The sequence below is a fragment of the Dipodomys merriami genome, unplaced genomic scaffold, assembly GCF_024711535.1.
Source record: "Dipodomys merriami isolate MVZ:Mamm:240054 unplaced genomic scaffold, mDipMer1.0.p SCAF_380, whole genome shotgun sequence".
NCBI lineage: Eukaryota > Metazoa > Chordata > Mammalia > Rodentia > Heteromyidae > Dipodomys > Dipodomys merriami.
This window is the reverse complement of record NW_027205382.1, coordinates 75,464-95,177: the sequence shown is the minus strand read 5'-3', so window position 1 is coordinate 95,177 and position 19,714 is coordinate 75,464. Positions and strand designations below refer to the sequence as shown.

General features: G+C 38.4%; 1 protein-coding gene across 1 annotated transcript in view; it reads right to left on the bottom strand.

The window, feature by feature from the left end:
* The window catches only part of LOC138805018 (WD repeat and FYVE domain-containing protein 2-like), a 95,813-nt gene that overhangs the window by 10,538 nt on the left and 65,561 nt on the right, over positions 1 to 19,714 (bottom strand). Inside the window, exons 6-8 of the mRNA XM_069989575.1 lie at positions 17,414 to 17,540; positions 6,584 to 6,689; positions 1,095 to 1,196 (exon numbers count right to left, since the gene is read on the bottom strand). Coding sequence (XP_069845676.1) covers positions 1,095 to 1,196; positions 6,584 to 6,689; positions 17,414 to 17,540 — 335 coding nt within the window. The remainder of the gene's footprint in view (positions 1 to 1,094; positions 1,197 to 6,583; positions 6,690 to 17,413; positions 17,541 to 19,714) is intronic.

Here is a 19,714-nt window from a genome sequence, read left to right as displayed (position 1 = left end):
TGCCAGGCAAGAGCCCTGGAGCCAGGCATGGTGCATGCCTATAATCTCTGCTCTTGGGGGGTATAAGCAGGGAGACAGAGAAAATTTGAAGCCAGCCTGGAATATAGAGTGAGGCCCTATCTTATGAAACCAAAGAGTGCCTGGAAGCCTAATAGAGCAAAAAACCAAGTGTCACTTTCTGGGCTGAGTTCAGAATGAAGACTGAAGGAAACACATCTGATAATGCTGCTTCCCCCTCCCACTGTCCATCCTCCATCCTTTTCAGTCACCACCCCTGTGAGCTACAGAGGAGGTACCTAGGATCAAATGAACCTAAACCTAAGTGAACTGAGGACCTTTAGTTACCTTTAGTTATCACTTCTGGATGAAGGAGAACACAGATGAATGCTGACTCAACCCATTGTCTCTTAAATGTGGCCATGTTCAACCTAGTGACCTAACATTTTATTTCTTTAGGGAAGACCAAATCAAATCATAGGATATTAAAAATTCTGTACAATGAGCAGATCTCAATAACTAAAACAAAATTAGAAGTCACATAATGAAAGAAAAATAAATATTACTTCTATAATTTCATGGTTTGAACCTAGGTGAGCATGGGACCTTTAATTTTTTTTGGGAGGGGGTCCAGTCCTGGGGCCTGAACTCTGGGCCTGGGTGCTGTCCCTCAGCTCTTCAGCTCAAGGCTAGCGCTCTACCACTTGAGCCACAGTGCCACTTCTGGCTTTTTTCTTTTTTCTTATGTGGTGCTGAGGAATTGAACCCAGGGCCTCATGCATGCAAGGCAAGCGCTCTACCACTGAGCCACCTTCCCACCCCCGGCACCTTTAATTTTAAAGTGCATTTTAGTAGATGCCATTAAAAATTCTGAAACAATGTCTTTCCACAACTTAATGGGAAAGAGTCACTACAGAAATGGAATCTAGTAGGCAAAAACTGCAATAGACTAGGGATGGGGTAGATCGAGGTGCTGTTTGCAATTACTACAGGCTACCCCACCACAACTCTCACCTGGGGTCATTATTTTACCTGAGGTTATAAGGCTACATTATTTCCTCAGAATTATAGTTTGATGAAACACCCACATCACCTACCTGCCGTAAGCCAATTTTCTTACTGTCCCACATTTGCTTGAAGTTCCAGAAGAAAGGCTGATCACACTTTTGGCAGGAGTCACTGTCCAACCACTCAGGAGTCTGGTCAAATAAAGCACACAACAGGCCACAGTGAGGAGTGGTGTAGACAAAGAAGTCTGACAGTGATGAAGCATTCGGAATCAGGATGTGTTAGAAACAGAGGGCCTTCAAAAGTGAACCCTACTGCATTGTTGGCGAGAGTGTAAACTTGTTCAACCACTTTGGAAAGCAGTAAGTGGGATCCTCAAAAGACTACACCTAGAGCTCCCCTATGATCCAGCAACCCAACTTTTGGGCATTTACCCAAATGGAAACAAACAAGGCCGTACTAAAGCTACCAGCACAACTATGTTTATCGCAGCATTATTCACCAGAGCTAAGATATGGAACCAACTCAGATGCCCCTCAGTAGCTGAATAGATCAATGGAATTCTATGCTTCCATCAGAAAGAACGACACTGCCGCATTTGTTAGGAAATGGAAAAACTTGGAAAAAATCATATTAAATGAAGTAAGCCAGTCCCAAAGAAATTTAGGCCTCATGGTTTCCCTTGTTTGTAATAATTAGTATACATATAGGTTAATCTTATCAGAAGAGCTAAAAAGCTCAAAAGCTATGTATATATAAGATGATGCTAAGTGAAATGAACCCAAGATATGGACACAAAAGGTCTCTCTTTATTGTTATTGTTTTAAATATACTATGTGATTTCTTTTTTGTTTCTTTTGTATGTTCTTCCCCCTATGGCATATCCCCTGTTGTCACTGTACTTGATTTTGGTAATCTGCATCTTGTACTTGTATATACATTTGTCTAATCTGGGGAGGAAAAGGGAAATAACAAAATGCTGAAACAAGGACACAGGATGACCTACTGCAACAATGATACCCACAGGACAGTATATTGGAAATGAACTTTACAACCCAGGTTGGGGGGGGGTTGGGTGGGATGGGGTGGGGAGGAGTGTGGGAGATGAGGGTGGGAAGGGATAATGGGATAACAACAAGGGAAGAGGTAACAATGATCGACAAGGAATAATTATGATCAACAAGTAATGTACTCATTGCCTTACTCATGTAACTGTAACTCCTCCGAACATCATCTTTACAGTAAAATAATATTAAAAAAAAGAAACAGAGGGCCTTATTTCTCAGTCAACCATTCAAAAAGTACTTACTGAATTATCTCATATGTATTAGGCACTGGGATAAGATGTAGTAGTGAATAAAAAGAATTCTCTACAGTCAAGTCATAAAAATATTAACAATTCTTTGATAAGTCCAAGAGTAAGAAGCCCAAGAAGTAGCACACAATGCAGAGGGAAAACAGGGCTCAGACTTAGGCTGGGGTTCTCTGCAAATGGTATGTCAGCAGAACCCCTAATGTATGGAAGGAGGCTGGGAAAGGGAGCTAAGAGCAGCTAAAGACCACAGGAGTAAATCTGGAGGAGGGTGGCAGGGCCAAGCCTCACAGGGTCCCGAACTCAGAACATTATCTCATATTTTTTGATGGGAGGTGATTAACTTTTGCTCTGATTATGTACAGTGCTTTTTTAAAAAAGTTATTATAAAGGTGATGTAGGGAGGGGTTACAGTTATGTAAGTCAGGTAAAGAGATCATTTCTTTCTGGACAATGTCACTCCTTCCTTAGCTCTCTCCTAAATTTTCCCTCCTGTCCCATCCACAAGTTGTATATAATTCATTTTAACATACACTAGTGAGTACCATGCCTACATTTGTATACCCCTTGTCCCTCTATTTCTGTACTACAATGCTTTTTAAATGAACATTACACAGTCAGCTGCCCAAGTTGGAGTGATATAACCTGACTACAGTGCTGTTCATGGCAGGGCCCCATGGGAGGTCTGCTCCTTGGGTCATGGGTCACTCAATACTCTGGCTTTGTTCATGATTTCCCAACCCCATCAGAAATAAACTAAATATGTCAGTCAGGTTTTCAAAGTGTGTTCTGCTTAAAGTTATTCTTCAGTGGATCTTCATAAATGATGTAAATATTGATTGTCTTTGGTTCCAGAGTTTCACATTCAGTACTGGAATTCATCACTTGACAAAGGAAGTCACCTCTTTCCACACAGCACTTCACTCAAGCAACAAAAATTCCCAGTCCTAGGGTTTCTCAAAAGTGAATTTCAGGGAGCAGATGACTTGGAACAAGTTTGAGAAATGTCCTAAATCACCTCCCTCCCAACATTCACAGTAGACGGGAGCACAAGAGAGGCTCTGGATTCTGTCCTTCGCTGACAGGACTTTTCCTGAAGAAAACCTGCTGTAGAGAAAAGACTTTATAATCCAGGCTCTTCTGTCCTCAGGGAGAAATGTACCTAGCACTACACATTTTCTCATAAACCAAGTGAAAAGGAAACTTTTAAACTTTTTCATCTATTTTTCAGATTAAGAAAAGTAATCCTGGATTTACTTTGTAATTTTTAGTTCTTATTCAGTGTAAAGACATCATACAGCTATAAACCTGTTAGCTAAAGACTATTTTACTTCTAAAAAATTTAAATATATTGTTTTTTTTAAGAATATAAAATGTAGAAGAAGATTTTTAAAAAAAAGAAATAAAAAGTTACTTCTTACACAAATAAATCAAGTGATGCTAATAGAACATAATTAGCCTAGACTAATCAGGAACTTCTAGTGGCCTGAAAACACTGAACAAGCATCTTACATCATAAGTAAAAGGCATTTATTTGAATGTGCTATTTAGACAACTGAGAAAGCAGTATCAATGTGTGCTTATGGAACAATTTCTCAAACATTACATTGTTACCATTAAACATGGAAAATGTTTAACAGATGAAAATTGACAGAGATACAAGAGATATGAACATGCCAATCAACAACAGGGGAGCCCGAATTGCTAAACTTCATGAAGAGAAGCGAAATTTTACTGTTAGCCTGAGAATGTAAATAAAGGCAAGATATATTTACCCTTGCCTCCATAGGCAAAAACAGAAAGGGATTAAGAATAAGTATTGGTGAGCATATAAGGTGTCAGGACAGGAAATTCCCTGTCTTCCAATAAAAGTATAACGGAGTATAACTGTTCGGTTGCTAGTTAGCAAAGTCAAGATTACATCTGGATCAATGTCACATAGGTCTGTACGAGGAGATGGACAAGTGGTCATCCAGGTGTTGTGTTTGACCAGCTTGTGGTCATGAATGTGCCCTTTGCTTGGGAACAGGGAAGATATAACTGCTATACATTATGGGATCAAATGCAGAAGGAGTCCAAGATAAATACAATGAGATATAAGAGCTCAAGCAGAAGCAGACTTGTAGTATGCATAACAACATTTATGCAATATTAATGTACACACACTCTATCTGTTAGACACATACTACATTTGTATCACAGTGGATGCCTATAAAGAGGGTATTGAGAGAAAAAAATAAATTGGCATGTATAATAGGATTCCATTTTTGTTAAAAAATTTAAAATGTGTATGTATAGAGAAAAACATAATGATGATTGCCAAAATGTTAAGTGTGGTATTGTGACTGGAACTATTTGTTAGCCTTTGATAACTTTTCTATCAAAGAACATAGATTATAAATGATTGTTGAAAAATGATAAACATTTGAAAAAATGGATTTTATTACTATACAGACACACTAATAAATGGGATACCAACTCAATCTGCATTCAGCCACTCAGGATCTCCCACTGCCCAGCCTTCACTGTCCTCTGTCTGCCATCCTCTCGGCTGTGACTGCTGTCAGACAGCTAATGAGCACTAACACATAGGTGTCACCTCTCCAATTCACTTTGCACTTGTTTTTGGTATTTCTTGTCCTGCAAAGTTCATGAAGCTCCTAGTCAGAGCATGGCCAGGCCCTACTATCCTTTCAACACTACATACTTCCACAAACCCTACTCAGAGAACATTTGCCAACTATGCCCACACCCTGTTCAAAATACCAGCACTGATTTTCAACTTCACATCAATTGTACTATTACACCATTTATGCTATTGAATAGCATTCTGAAATTTCCAGAAAGTGTCAGCACTTCTAGTTAGGGACAGATTCATTTTATGTCTCAGGCCTGCCAAAGTGAGTACCCTTCAGATCTTGGCACAACTGGGAAGTAGTTCATTAGGTAATGAGTTACAAAATTGGTTTCAGGATATTTAGGTTAATAAAGTAAGATGCTTGCAAAAGATGAAAGGAACCATTTTCACTGCTTATTTAGAGTCTTGACTTAAGATTTCTAAGTCATCTACAAATAGAAAGTGCCCTTATATCTGCATGTTAAGACGCATAATTTAAGCATAGGATTCCTCCTCAAATACCTGGTTTCATTTCTGGAAATCAATTATGATCCTTTGGATCTTTCTTCTATAAACAACAACAACAACCTCAAACAAACTAAACTTCATAGAAACAAAGCTAAACCAGATGTGGCTGTCCCTCATCCAAAGCAGGCTACCATACCCGCAGAACCCAAGCCAGGACACAATCTCCAGCTTACATGGGAGTCTGGTTACCATGACCAGCCCTCATTGAAATATCCCCTGACTGTATATGGATGGTGCCAAATATACTTTTCAAAAGCAATATTCAACAATTCCTCACATCCTAACAGTAATGATAATTTTAATTAGTTACTAATAGAACTCCTGTGGATTTATAGTTTGAGCAAATAAGGCTTTAATCTTCTTAAACATTTAATTACTGGCATTTGAAAGGTATTACATTGTGGGTAAGAGCAACTATGCTCTTGAAAAGAGACTGTGAGGGCAAGAAAAGAATTGTGGAAACCATGTTTGTCCTTGAAAAGTGTTATTTTTCTATGTAACTCTTATACATGAAAGAGATAAATAAAAATATAGTGCACTGTCAAAAGGACAGTCTATCCAGTGCTATGGAAATAAGGACATTAGAAAGAAGAAATTCAGTAAACATCCTAGTACTTAAGATGCTTATAAATTAAACACAAAACTCATTTTTAAGAAAACATTGTGGTAAAATTTAAATACATGCTCAATAAAGACTCAATATACATACCCTGGAGAGCTGCCTAGAACATGGCTCTCAGAAAAGCGTAAAAGAATTATTATTTCTCATTTTTCTATTAATACCAAATTACATAAAGCATGTGCATTTTCTGTTTTCAGAGTCTTTTATACCAAAGTATTAATTGCCAGAAAATAGGTGGTTCCTTTTTCTTACCTGTACTTTGCTGTAAATGGTGTAACAGATTTAAAATAGAAACAACTTAGTCTCAGTTAAAATTCTCATGAAATTTCTATTACATTAATGTTACATGCCAATTCATGAGGGGTAGAAAAAAATAGTAAGTCCTCTTATACTATGATTTTTAAATTTTCTAACACAATACATCTCATTTTATGGTTTAAGCAGGAGGGGTGGTGGATTCAGAACTGTAGGGCCCAGGCCAGCCTTGGGCGACACCCACCTCTTGCCTTTCCACATCCATGTTCCAGACAACAATGCCACCGTCACCGCCACAGGAGATGAGCTGTCGCGTGTGCTGCGCATAGGAGAGAGCCTGGACTTTGTCGCTGTGAGAGAAAACCAGGGGTGGGTGACAGTTGAGTACAGCAAAATGTCAGAAACTTCAGCAAAACTGGCCAGTGTGTAGACTCACATTGGAGCCCCTGCTATGGATCCTAAAATCTGCTGGAATCTTCAATATGATAATAGATTTAAAGTCTCAAGGCTGCTCTGACTTGCTCGGGCAACAGGAGAAAACAGTCTTCATCAGCTAACAAAATGTAACCAGATTGTTAAACTGCTTATTATATCCTATTAGTTTCCTCCTTAATTAAGATCTGTGATACACATCCATTAAAAAAAAAAATTTAGTACCATGACTTTACCTTTAAAATTAGGGTTAATGTCTCTGAGTACAATATGTAGGTATGTTTTATACTGTCTGTGGAATTTGCCTAAACTAAAGTGGATTGAAATGCCCCGTGGATTTAACTGGCAGTCAGAGGTTGTGCTGCTTAAGTGTGTGCCTCAGGGATGCTGGAGCCCAGGCAGGCTATTGGGTATTTCAGAGTGAAAAAGAGCAATAATAACTTGAATTTCATTGACTTTCTAGTTCTCCAGCTTTTATTTCCTTTCTCCCAGTATTGTGTTTTATTTTTCTTTCTTGTTCATGAATAGCTGACCAGTTATTTCCCCTGGGTGGTAAAAATGATGGAGAATTCAGTTTTATATTCTGGTAATTTGGTCATTGCAGCAGTGGATTATTGAGATCTATTTATATTCCCTTTTGAGTGAGAGAGACAGGAATCTGGGTTCTTGGTCATTTTTGCTTATATGATTATTCATATCATAAAAGCTCAAAATTTGAGCTCAAATCAAGTTTTATGCCTACTGGGAAGGAGGTCTTTGATATCTAGATAAATAAGTAACGTGTGTGTTTATACCCTCTGATAGTGTGCTAATAACATGCTTGCATGTGACAGACAATTCTTCATGTCATATTCTTTTTTTTTTGTGGGGCCTGAACTCTGGGGCCTGGGCACTGTCCCTCAGCTCTTCAGCTCAAGGCTAGTGCTCTACCATTTGAGCCACAGTGCCACTTCCGGCTTTTTTCTTTTTTGCTCATGTGGTGCTGAGGAATTGAACCCAGGGCCTCATGCATGCAAGGCAAGTGCTCTACCACTAAGCCACCTTCCCAGCCCCCATGTCATATTCTTTCTTCCAGTTTTATCTATGGAATATGTTAGTTACCTTGGTAATCACTATAATTAAAATGAGTGTTTAAGAGTATGGTAGATAAGAAAAAAATGAAAAAGAAACACAAGTGTCCATGCAATTTTTTTGAAAGAAAAAGTAATTCTGTTTTAAGTCAGGGGTTCCCAACCTTTTTTGTCTCAGGATCCATTTCTATTCTTAAAGCTTATTTGAGAACATCAAAGTGATTTAGTTTAAATGAATAAAAACTACAAATATGTATAGTATTTTAAATTACCTAAGAAACTGAATATTCATTCACTTGAAAATTGCAACAATAAACCTATTTCAATATCACAAATACATTGTAAGAAATACCCTTCCTTTCTTTTCTTTTCTTTTTTTCTGGTGCTGGTCTTGGAGCTTGAACTCAGGGCTTGGGCACTGCCCTGAGGTCTTTTTGTTCAAGGCCAACACTCTACCACTTAAGCCACAGCTCAACTTCTGACTTTTCAGTGGTTAACTGGAATCTCATGGACTTTGCTGCCCAGACTGTCTTTAAACTGTGATCTTCAGATCTCAACCTCCTGAGTAGGTAGGATTACAAGTGTGAACCACCAGTGTCCAACTAGAAATATATTTTCTAAAACAAATTATTTTGCCAAGGCCCAGAGTTAGTAACTCACACTGAGGATTGTGGTTTGAAATGGTAAAGCAGTAGCTTTTAGCAAAAAAACTAAATGACAGCACTCAGGTCTTAAATTTAAGCCCTAGTATTGACCCACACACATTTTTTTTCTGAGAAAAAAATCACTGTTTAACTTTTATGCAAGTCTTTCTGTCTGGCTTAATAGATGCCAGGTATGGTGATGCACATTTGTAATCGCAGCTCTCAGGAAGTTGAAGCAAGAAAACTGTATGAGGCTAGCTCATGCTACATTGTGAGATTAAGGTCAGCCTGAGCCACTAGCCAGGACCTGTCTCAAAAAGCAAAAAGGAAGCTGGGCACTGGTAGTTCATGGTTGTAATTCTAGCTACTCAGGAGGCTGAGATCTGAAGATCATGGTTCAAAGCCAGACAGGCAAGGAAGTCCATGAGACTCTTATGTAAAAAAAGCTGGAAGTGGAGCTGTGAGGCTTATGTGGTAACACTATTGGCCTTGAGCCAAAAATGCTCAGGGACAGCACCGAGGCCCTGAGTTCAAGCCCTAGGACAGACACCCAAAAAAATAAAAAAGGGTAGACATGGGTACTGTACTCCTTTCTGCATCTATGAAATCACTCACCCTCATTGCTTCTGTACAGCTCTTCTGTCCATTTGTGAGGGAATGATGCTGCTAAAGATAATCCTAAGTGTCAATTTGTCCCAGAATATGAAAGGCAGAAATAAAGGGCACAGCATAGCCAGTGACTTCACTTGTTTTGGCTTATAATCTCTGAATCTTTAAAAAGCCATAAAAAGATTATGATTGTGCCCAAGTTCCATTACTTGTGATGACCTGCTCCCCTGGTTTACTGATGGATGCCTTTGACTACAGTGTGAAAGCATGCTCTTTCCCTTTTGTGGAATCTGCCAGGCAGAGCTTCTGCGCACCACCACAATTATTTTCAGTCTTCAGTCCTTAGGTTAGCTTGATTAGTGTCAATTACTTAAACAGGGGTGGGGGAGGGAGAGAAAGTACCCTTGTGAAAAGCGTTCAATTCTTTAAAACTGTTCTATTTTTTTGTCTTTAAAAATTATTTATTATGGGGCTGGGAAGGTGGCTCAGTGGTAGAGTGCTTGCCTTGCATGCATGAGGCCCTGGGCGTTATTCATCAGCACCACATAAGCAGAAAGAGCCAGAAGTAGAGCTGTGGTTCAAGAGATAGAGTGCTAGCCTTGAGCTGAAGAGCTCAGGGACAGTGCCCAGGCCCAGAGTTCAGGCCCCACAATAGACCAAAAAAAATTATTTTTTTTTTATTGTCAAGGTGATGTACAGAAGGGTTAAAGTTACATAATTAATGTAATAAGTACATTTCTTGTCGAACTTGTTACTCCTTCCCAAATTTTTCACCTACTTTCTCTCCCTCCAACCACCACCCCAAGTTGTACAGATTATTTCCAACATATTATTTTGTGTATATTGCTGTTACATTGGATCCCCCTTGTCCTTTGTCTCACCATTATGTTGTTTCCCTTCACTTCCCTAATTCAAATAAATGTATATACAATACCAGGGTACCAAAATCAAATATAGTGACAACAGGGGATTTACCACAGGGGGAAGAACATGCAAAAGAAACAAAAATCATAGTATATCAAAAGCAAAAACAACAAAGAAAGACCTCTTGTGTCCATGTCTTGGAGTTCATTTGGCTTAGCATCATCTTATATGGTCATATGTACATAGTTATTGAGCTATTCTGCTCATCTGAGAAAAATTTCCTAGACTTATACTAATTATTGCAAATAAGGGAAAATATGAGACCTATATTTCTTTGGGTCTGGCTTATTTCACTTAATATGATTTTTTTCCAGGTCTTTCCATTTCCTTACAAATGGGGTGGTGTCATTCTTTCTGATTGAAGCATAGAATTCATCTACTGAGGGGCACCTGGGTTGGTTCCATATCTTAGCTATGGTGATTAATATTGTGATAAACATAGTTGTGCTGGCAGTTTTAGTATGGTCTTGTTTGTGATCATTTGAGTATATACCCAGAAGTAGGATTACTGGGTCATAGGGGACCTCTATTTTTTTTTAATGTTTTTTTTTTTTTTTGTCAAAAAGTTTTATTGCAGGCTGGGAAGGTGGCTCAGTGGTAGAGCACTTGCCTTGCATGCATGAGGCCCTGGGTTTGATTCCTCAGCACCACATAAGCAAAAAGAAAAAAGCCGGAAGTGGTGCTGTGGCTCAAGTGGTAGAGTGCTAGCCTTGAGCTGAAGAGCTGAGGGACAGCGCCCAGGCCAAGAGTTCAGGCCCCACGACTGGATCCCCTCCCTCCCCCTCCGCAAAAAAAAAAATGTTTTATTGCTGTGTTGATGGTTCCTTGAGCACCTGTGCTCATGTTTTAACCAGGTGTCTAAGACTCATTTGACATCATTTTCAGGGGTGCCTCTTCAGACTGACTTTCTTTTTGAAAAAAATATTTAGGATGCACTTTACAGCTAAACTCTGATATTTCCCAGAGAGGTCCTAGCAAACCATAAAGATCTGTTTCACCGTCTTATAAAAAAAGAGATTTTATATGTAATTGCATTTGATGTGTTACTATTTTAAGAGTTGAGAATGGGTTAGAGCATCTGCCTGGCATGTGTGAGGCCCTGGGGTTGGATAACTCATGATACAAAAAAAAAAAAAAAAAAAGAGGTGTATAGATGGAGTTGTCATTTTAAAGTCAGTAGTAGTGAAATGTTACTAATATATCTCAGAGATTTATTTTTTTATGGGAAGAACCTGGAGATTTGCCTATGTTCTAATTGTCTGTGATGTTTTTATATATTTTTCAAACCCTTAGGAAATAGCTGTACAAGGCCATCTCAAAGGAGAATTTTACTTTCCTTCATTCTGGTATTATTGGTCACCATGTCCAAATCTTATTATATCTTTGCATTATATGTATTATACATAAAGTGTAGACTATGTATTATACATAAAGTGTAGACATCTAAGCTAAATGTATGGTAAATATAGAATTAACACAATATTAATTATTATACAATAACATATAATATTAATAATTATTATTAACAATGAAGTCACTAAGTCTCTATAATCTACAAACATCCTGTTTGATGGCTCTACTATTAAGGGCAGGTCTGAGTTTGTGACTTTAGTAAAAGATAGCCTTAGCATTTCATAGAAAAGGATCCAGTATGCCAGATGTTTGAAAATATTGATATTTCAAATAAACTCTGGGCAGAGGGTACTGAGCTAACATTGCTAAGACAACTTTTATGCTATGCCAATAGATTGAGTCAGAATTTCTTTTGACTCTGGACTTTTTAGTCTGGATGCAGATGGCTTCATGAACATGGACAATTAAACCAAAATGTAGTAAAACAAGAACCAATTACAGTTCATTCATGAGAATGACAGATGTGAAGAAGGAAAGTTTACTGTGGATATTTGTCTAGAATACATTGATGTTGTCTTAATAGTCAATTTCCTAGATATATGATGATGTCTTTTCTCTTACCTATGATTTAGAGAGCTCTATTTTATAATCTAAATCAAAACATTTAAAAATGATAGGCAAACTGACTAATGAATCAAGAAAAGTGGCATATACATATATATGTATATATACATGCGTACATATATAACATAGGTATGTATATAAATGGAATTTTATTCATATATTTTATTCATATATATATATATAATATATAATAGAATTTTATTCATCCACCAGGAAGAATGATATTGTCATTTGCAGAGAAAGGGACAGACCTGGAAAAAATTATGTTGAGTGATATAATAGAGGCACATAAAGGGCATATATTTTCTCTCATATGTAGAAGTTACATCTAAATAGATATATGGAAACATACATACATACGCTTATATATACATACATGATCAAACTGGATTTTCCTTTGGACTAGTTGTATGGTTCTCTTAATAATTAACAACTAATATAAAGTTTATGACATGCCCACATTTAAAAAGTCTGTATATGTATATGCGTATGCGTATGTGTGTGTGTGTGTGTGTGTCTGTGTGTGTGCACATGCACGTGCATGTGCACATGTGTGTGTGCCAGTACTGGAGCTTGAATTCAGGGCTTTTGTTTTCTTTTGCTCAAGGTTGGTGCTCTAACCACTTCAACCACAGCTCCTACTTCTGGCTTTTTGGTTATTAATTAGAGATAAGAGTCTCACTTTCTTGCATGGACCAGCTTTGAACTGCAATCCTTAGATCTCAGCCCCCTAAGTAGCCAGCATTACAGGCATGAGCTACTAGTGCCTGGCTAAAAGTCCTAAGTGTGGAGTGCTACCATTCTAACATTCAAGGGCAAGAAGGGAAAAACTGGCTGGTAACTGATCTAGATGATATATCCCTTGTTAAAGCATTCTGTGACACATCCATGATCTTGCAAAACCAAAATAAGCTACAGAAGGAAGGGCTTTGCCACTTATAGCTGGAAGCAATATTCAGCAACAAATACATAATTTATGAGACTCCAGGACTGTTAATATTCCAACACAGAAGAGTAGAATGCAATGATGAATTCTGGATTCCAAGCTTTGCAATAAACCTGCTCTTACTTACAGAGACTTCTTGATTTAGGGTTCAAAACATAACCACCTTTCAGTTAAAAACTAGATGAGGGAACATCCTCAGGCTCACAGAATGGAAAGATGCCTTCTTATATTCATGTTTCATCTGACATCAGCATGGCATTTATATTAGAAAGCATTTCAAGATTGATTATTTCATGGATGAATGTGCTCCATGTTTGGCATGGCAAATGCTCTTACAAGTGCATAAAACTCCTACTTTCCAAAAGCACCAGGATTTGCCATCTGTAAATATCACACTTAGTGGAACAGTCTAATTTCCTTTCTTACCAGTCCTAACACATATCTGACAGGATCAACTATATAATTTGAGGGACCAGTGCAAAATGAAAATGCAGGGGCCTTTGTTAAGACACTATGTCGAAAAACAAACTTTATAATTTAGGCAGGGGTGTGGGGTGTGGGTGTGGGTGTGGGGTGTACGTGAGGAGGTGGGAGGGAAGGGATGGTAGGGGAAAAACAAAGGAGGAGGCAACAATGGTGGATAAGAAATGTGCTCATTACCTTGCCCTTGTAACTGTAACCCCTTTGTACAGTATTTTCACAATAAAAACCTTAATTAAAAATATAAAAAAATTATTAAGAATTATGAGCTGGTGATGACAGAACATTAAATCAAGAATAGGCTTTGTGTGACTGCACAGGTCACGCACCCATGTATATCCCATGTCTGATGCTTACAAGCAGGGAAGTCTTTATTTTGTATAGAAACAGACTTTCAGACACAGGCTGATATCTGCCCAAAGGGCATTAAGCCCTCTTCTATTTCCCAAGAGAAGGGAGGACTTAAACACACAGCATCTTTCATTTCTGTGATGGAAGTCTAGATGATTTAGTGAAAATCGAATCAGTTATTTATCTGCTACCAGAGATCTCATTCTCTCATATTCATAAGTCCTCCAAGTCTCCAAGCCTAGAGAAGACTTGTGAGCACATGTGTCCAATGACTTTTATACAAAGAAAGGGTATAAAAGAAATGTAGGCTGTAGGATTTTTTTTTTTTTTTGCTACTATCATTGAGCTTCTTTTTACTCAAGGCTAGCACTCTACCATTTGAGCCACAGAGCCAATTCTGGCTTTTTCTGAGTAGTTTATTGGAGATAAGAATCTCATTCATGTACTTCTCTGGGCTGGCTTCAAACCACTATCCTCTGATCTCAGCCTCCTGAGTAGCTAAGGTTAGTTACAGGCGTGAGCCACTGGCACCTGGCTGGGATTTTTTTTAAGCTTCATTATGACTTTATCAGCCACTGTCTTACTTATGATCTAGGCTGGACAAACTATCACTTTGTGGCATGACTGGGGTTATGAAAATGTATTTGCTGCTGTGGAAGTATGAAGTTGCAGAAGACATATGAATCTGTCCCTCAGTGATGCATGGCTATCTCCATTCTAACAGAAGGCAGCCTCTCCTCTAAGGAGTCTAGTCTGTTCTTCATAGTTTACAAGCTTACCAGGTGACTACTTGTGTAATCATCAGGCATCACTACCTAGAGTGATTCTGGGCAGTAGTCACCCTGCTTGAAGAAGGGAAAACCAGTAATTGTAAGAGAGGAGGGAGAAGTCTGAAAAGAAACCAAGCTGAAAAGAAACCAAACATCATAGGGCACAGTAGAGACTATGTTTGCAATTACAGTTCCTTGCACAGCTCTGGACACATGGAAGAATCTGGCCCTGACTAAATTAAAGACCTTTAGTACCAGCTGTGGCCTGAAGATGGAACCTGAAAATCCTAATCTTAAAACGGTTCTTTGATCTCTCTCTTTCATAGCATAATTGTAAGATGAAACTGAGGTTAGCCCTAGGTTTTGAAAGCTCATTGCTAAAATATTAAACACGATTCAAACACTGTGTGTGCCATTCCAGTGGCCCATTTCTGACACAGGAAAATGGCTGCTATGGAAGGAATCACAGGACTTCTCTTCTTGCTGCTTTGCTGCTATATGCCCCCTATTACTGTGAATCCCATTCTGCTCCTTCCAACAAAGCAGCTCTCTCCCCACCCCCATGCCATCTCAGGCAGTAAGACTCACATTAACAGTAACCCTGACTGATCTAAGAAGTTCACTTCTCCACCTGGCTTTCCACCAGAGCAACTCCCTCACCCTAAGACCTTCTGACAAGACCGCCTCATTTTGTTGCTAAGCTTAACTAAATAAACACATATGCAAAAGCCTTCTGCAATTTTTTTTTCTGTTTAAAGCTAGGTCTGCCTGGTGGCTCCCATCCATAGATGATTTGAGACTGTGATTCTATCAACATGAACTGCAAGTAGCATCAACTCCATTTCCCAATAAGCCATGGCTATTTGTCTTAGAAATTGGAAGACATAACTGTTTTTCCTTTATATGCCCAAATTTCATAACTTTTCCTTTCTTAAAAAAATTTTGTTTCTCAGAATCATACCTTACACATGAGTGAAAGTGCCTTTTTACTGGTTGAACACAAGTATAGTTGGTTGATCATTTTGTGGAAGAGACCATGCAAGATCAAGTATAATCTTTATTAACTACTGTATAAAAATAAAACTAGCAAGGAACTAAAGTGAATGAGGCCAGCAAATGTAACTGAGCTCCAACTTGCATTTGCTTCCTCTAAGAGAGACTGAGTTCGCAGGAATTATCCAGCAGATTAGAAAATAACTAAGTGTTACTAAACAGAACTGTGTTTTCACTTCTTTCTTTTTTTTCTTCTCTACTTTACATGGATGATGAGAATTATTACATTACCAGGATGTTGTCTGCTTGCTATGGAGATAAACATAAGGGCATGATGCCTCTAATGAGCTGAGCAGGCCTGAGTGGCCCCAACGCCAGAAGAGGCCCCAGACAATGAGGAAAGAACAGCTTAGTGGCTACTTCTCTAACACTAAGCTCTAATACTAAAGTAATTATTTATGCTTGGGCTCTCTAAAACTTAATTATTATCCAATAATTCCAGATTGTAGCTTTAAGGACTTAAAGAACACTGGGAAACTAGTATTTTTAGACATACTTACAGGACAAGCTAATAATGCTATTTAACACCAGCTAATTTATGGAAGTATTACTGTCATTGATTAATGGTTATCCAAGTCACTTAGAGTATCCTTTTGAAATGGCACAAGTAAAACACAGATTGACTCTAGAATTGTGAAATAAATCTAACATTTTCTTCTGCAATACACACACACACACGATACACACACACGATACACTACACACACACACACACACACACACACACACACACACACACACACACACACACACACACACACACACACACACACACACACACACACACACACGATAAAAATTTCTTCTAGCCAGTGGCTCATTCTCGTAATCCTAGCTGAGATCTGAGGATTGCAGTTTGAAGCCAGCTCAGACAGGAAAATCCATGAGACTCTTTCATCTCCAATTAACTATCAGAAAACTGGAAGTGGCACTATGGCTCAAAGTGATAGAGCACTAGCCTTGAGTAAAAAAGCCCAGGTCCTGAGTTCAAGCCACATGATCAACAACAACAACAAAAATCTACTTCTAACCCAAGTAATAATAACTCCCATTTACAAGATGCTTATTATATAATAGCACATTAAATTTTTTTTGTATGTGAAACAAACAACAAAACAAGAAGAGGCTGTGCCCCCTGGGGCAGCAACGGCCGATGGCAAGGTGGCTCTAGGTGGCCCAAGGGCCCTCAGCAGAGTTGTCTAGCTTGTCATAACACAGGCCCCTCAGCTCCAGACCAGCAACCAGAATCTACACTTTAATAAATCCCTCCGTGATTCTTTGAGCAAAGCAAAGCTTGCGAACTGCTCTAGGGAAACATCAGACTTTCTCTGCTTTCCTCAGCCCCCACAGCCCATTCCCTATAAAAGAAGAACCTGATAAGAATCAAGGTAATAATATTTGGTAAAGTACAAAATGTACTGGATAAGGTATTATCTCTCCCCTCTTCCTCAAGCTGCCAGGAAGTGTGAAGCCACATTTGAACTTAATTATAGAAATGATATAGGCCTTCCTGGCTCATATTTTAAAGATCTTTTTTCCTTCTCTCTGAAATTTTTACTCTTATATTCTCCCTGGCTCTGATTTTTACCTTTATTTATTGCTGCCACTGTTTTACTTTATGATTTCTGTAGGCACTCTCGGGTCCTCTGTGGAACAAATGCAGTATTAATACGTAAGTACACTTTTGTGTGGACATAAATCAAGGTTGCTGTTCCTGCTATCTTCCTTCCTGCACAAAGGTCCTAACAGGGGGACTGGACTTGTTCTTCTCTCAGCTGGAATCATTTTTCAGATCTATAAAAGCACTAACAGTCTTACTTGTGTCCTTGAAGTTCGATGGCTGTTCCTTTTCTCCCACCAATGTCCCACATGATGACTGAGTGGTCTGAACTGCCAGAGAACAACACCCGCTGGACTGGGTCCCAACAGAGAGCAGTCACCCCGCCTGAGAACAGATATAGTTGGACATCAGAAACAAAATAAAAGTATTAACAAAAAGTGGTAACATACAGGAATCATGACCCAAGGCAGTTTCTGGCAAATAATGTTTGCTGAATGAACAAACAAGTAAGTCTCAGAAAAGAAAGATTAGCTATAAAAAAATCTTACTCTTTAAGCATCCCCCCCATTCCTAATATCCATAAAATCAATTATTATAAGGACCCCAAAGCTAAAACTGAAAAAGAAGAATAAGTTCTGGTACTGTGTTGCACAGTAGAGTAATTATAGTTAACAATATGGTTTGTATAAGATCTCAATATGGATTTTAAATGATTACTGATGAGGTAGCTATGCTAATTGCCCTTATTTGATCATTGCACAGTGAATGCTTGTATTACAGTATATTGTGCATCATAAATATGTACAATTATGTATCAATAAAAAATTGAACTGAAATTTTTTAAAACTCCATTTTATTTTCATCTCGTTTTCAGGATGGAAGGTAGATAGTGCTTAAGAAAATATGAACTGGGCACTGGTAGCTCATACCTGTAATATTCACTACTAAGGAGGCTAAGATCTGAGGACTAGGGTTGAAGCTGGCCTAGGCAAGACAGTATGTGAGACCCATATCTCCAATTCCCTCCCCAAAAGCAGGAGTAGAGCTGTGGCTCAAGTGGTAGAGCACCTTATAAAGAAGCTAAAGGACAACATTCAAGCTCTGTGTTTAATCCCCAGCACCAGTGCACTACACTACACACACACATACACACACACACACACACACACACACACACACACACACACACGTACATATATATAGTTCATTTCACTTAACATATATTATATATTATATATATGGTTCATTTCACTTAACATATATCATATATTATATATATATGGTTCATTTCACTTAACACAATTTTCTCATATTTGTCTCAATTTTTAAGATCAGAAATACATAATCATCTTTTTGATAATATGCTAACTAGGATGAAGGGACATCTCATGTGGTTTTGATTTGCCTTTCTCTAATCATCTTTTTGATAATATCATGTGAATGGACATCTCATGTGGTTTTGATTTGCCTTTCTCTAGTGAGTAATTAGTGGTGCTGAAGAATTTTTTTCCCATTTCTTTTGGTTATCTGTATGTTGCCTTTTGATAAATGTCTATTATACAATTTTTTTTTTGTCTGTCCTCGGACTTGAACTCTGGGTCTGGGAGCTGTTCCTGAGGTTTTCTGCTTAAGGCTAGAGCTCTACTACTTGACCCACAGTTCCAATTCCAGCTTTTTTTGGGGGGGGGTGTGGTTAACTGGAGAAAAGAGTCTCATGGACTTTTCTACCTAGATTGGCTTCAAAATGTCATCCTTTGATCTCAGCCTCTTGAGTAGCTAGGATTAAATGCATGAGACACCATCTCCCAGTGACATTTAATTTTTGTTGGTGATACTTGATGTGAATTCAGGGCCTTGCATTTGCTACTTCAGTGCTTTACTGATAAGCTATTACTCTAGCCCTTTTTGCACTGGTTATTTTTGAGATAAGGTCTTGTTTCTAGCCTGGGTATGTACCTTGATCACAATCTTCCTATTTTAAGGCTTCCTGTCCTGGTAGACATAACAGATATGCATACCCAGTATCCTTCCATCAAGATGGAGTCTCAGACTTTTCTGCTTAGGTTGGCCTGGAACTGTGATTCTCCCAATCTCAACTTCCCACATAGCTTAGGATGTGTACCCACCTATCAATCAAGAAGGGATTTCATAAACTTTCTGCCCAGGTTGGCCTGAGAGTACAGTCCTCCTGTTTTTAGGCTCCCAGATAACTAGGGTTATTGGCATAAGCCAATGGTGTCTGGTTAGACTTTTAAAAATCTTGAGCATCATATAATCAGGACCCAGTATTAGAATGCATATTTTTCCCTTTGGTAATCTGAGTTTACAGACTCCTTTTGAATCAATTATACCCTCAAGTGTCAGTATTCTCCACTGTAATGTGGCAGATATAGTTAATACTACAATCACTATAACTTTTTCTGTTACTAATGGTAATATCAAACTAACCACTATCCCATTTGTAGGTGAGAATTTGTGGTGAAAATTTGATTAGATCAATTACAATCTTTAAATTGCAGTATGGAGATATGGATTGGTAGGATTACTCTAGTAATCAC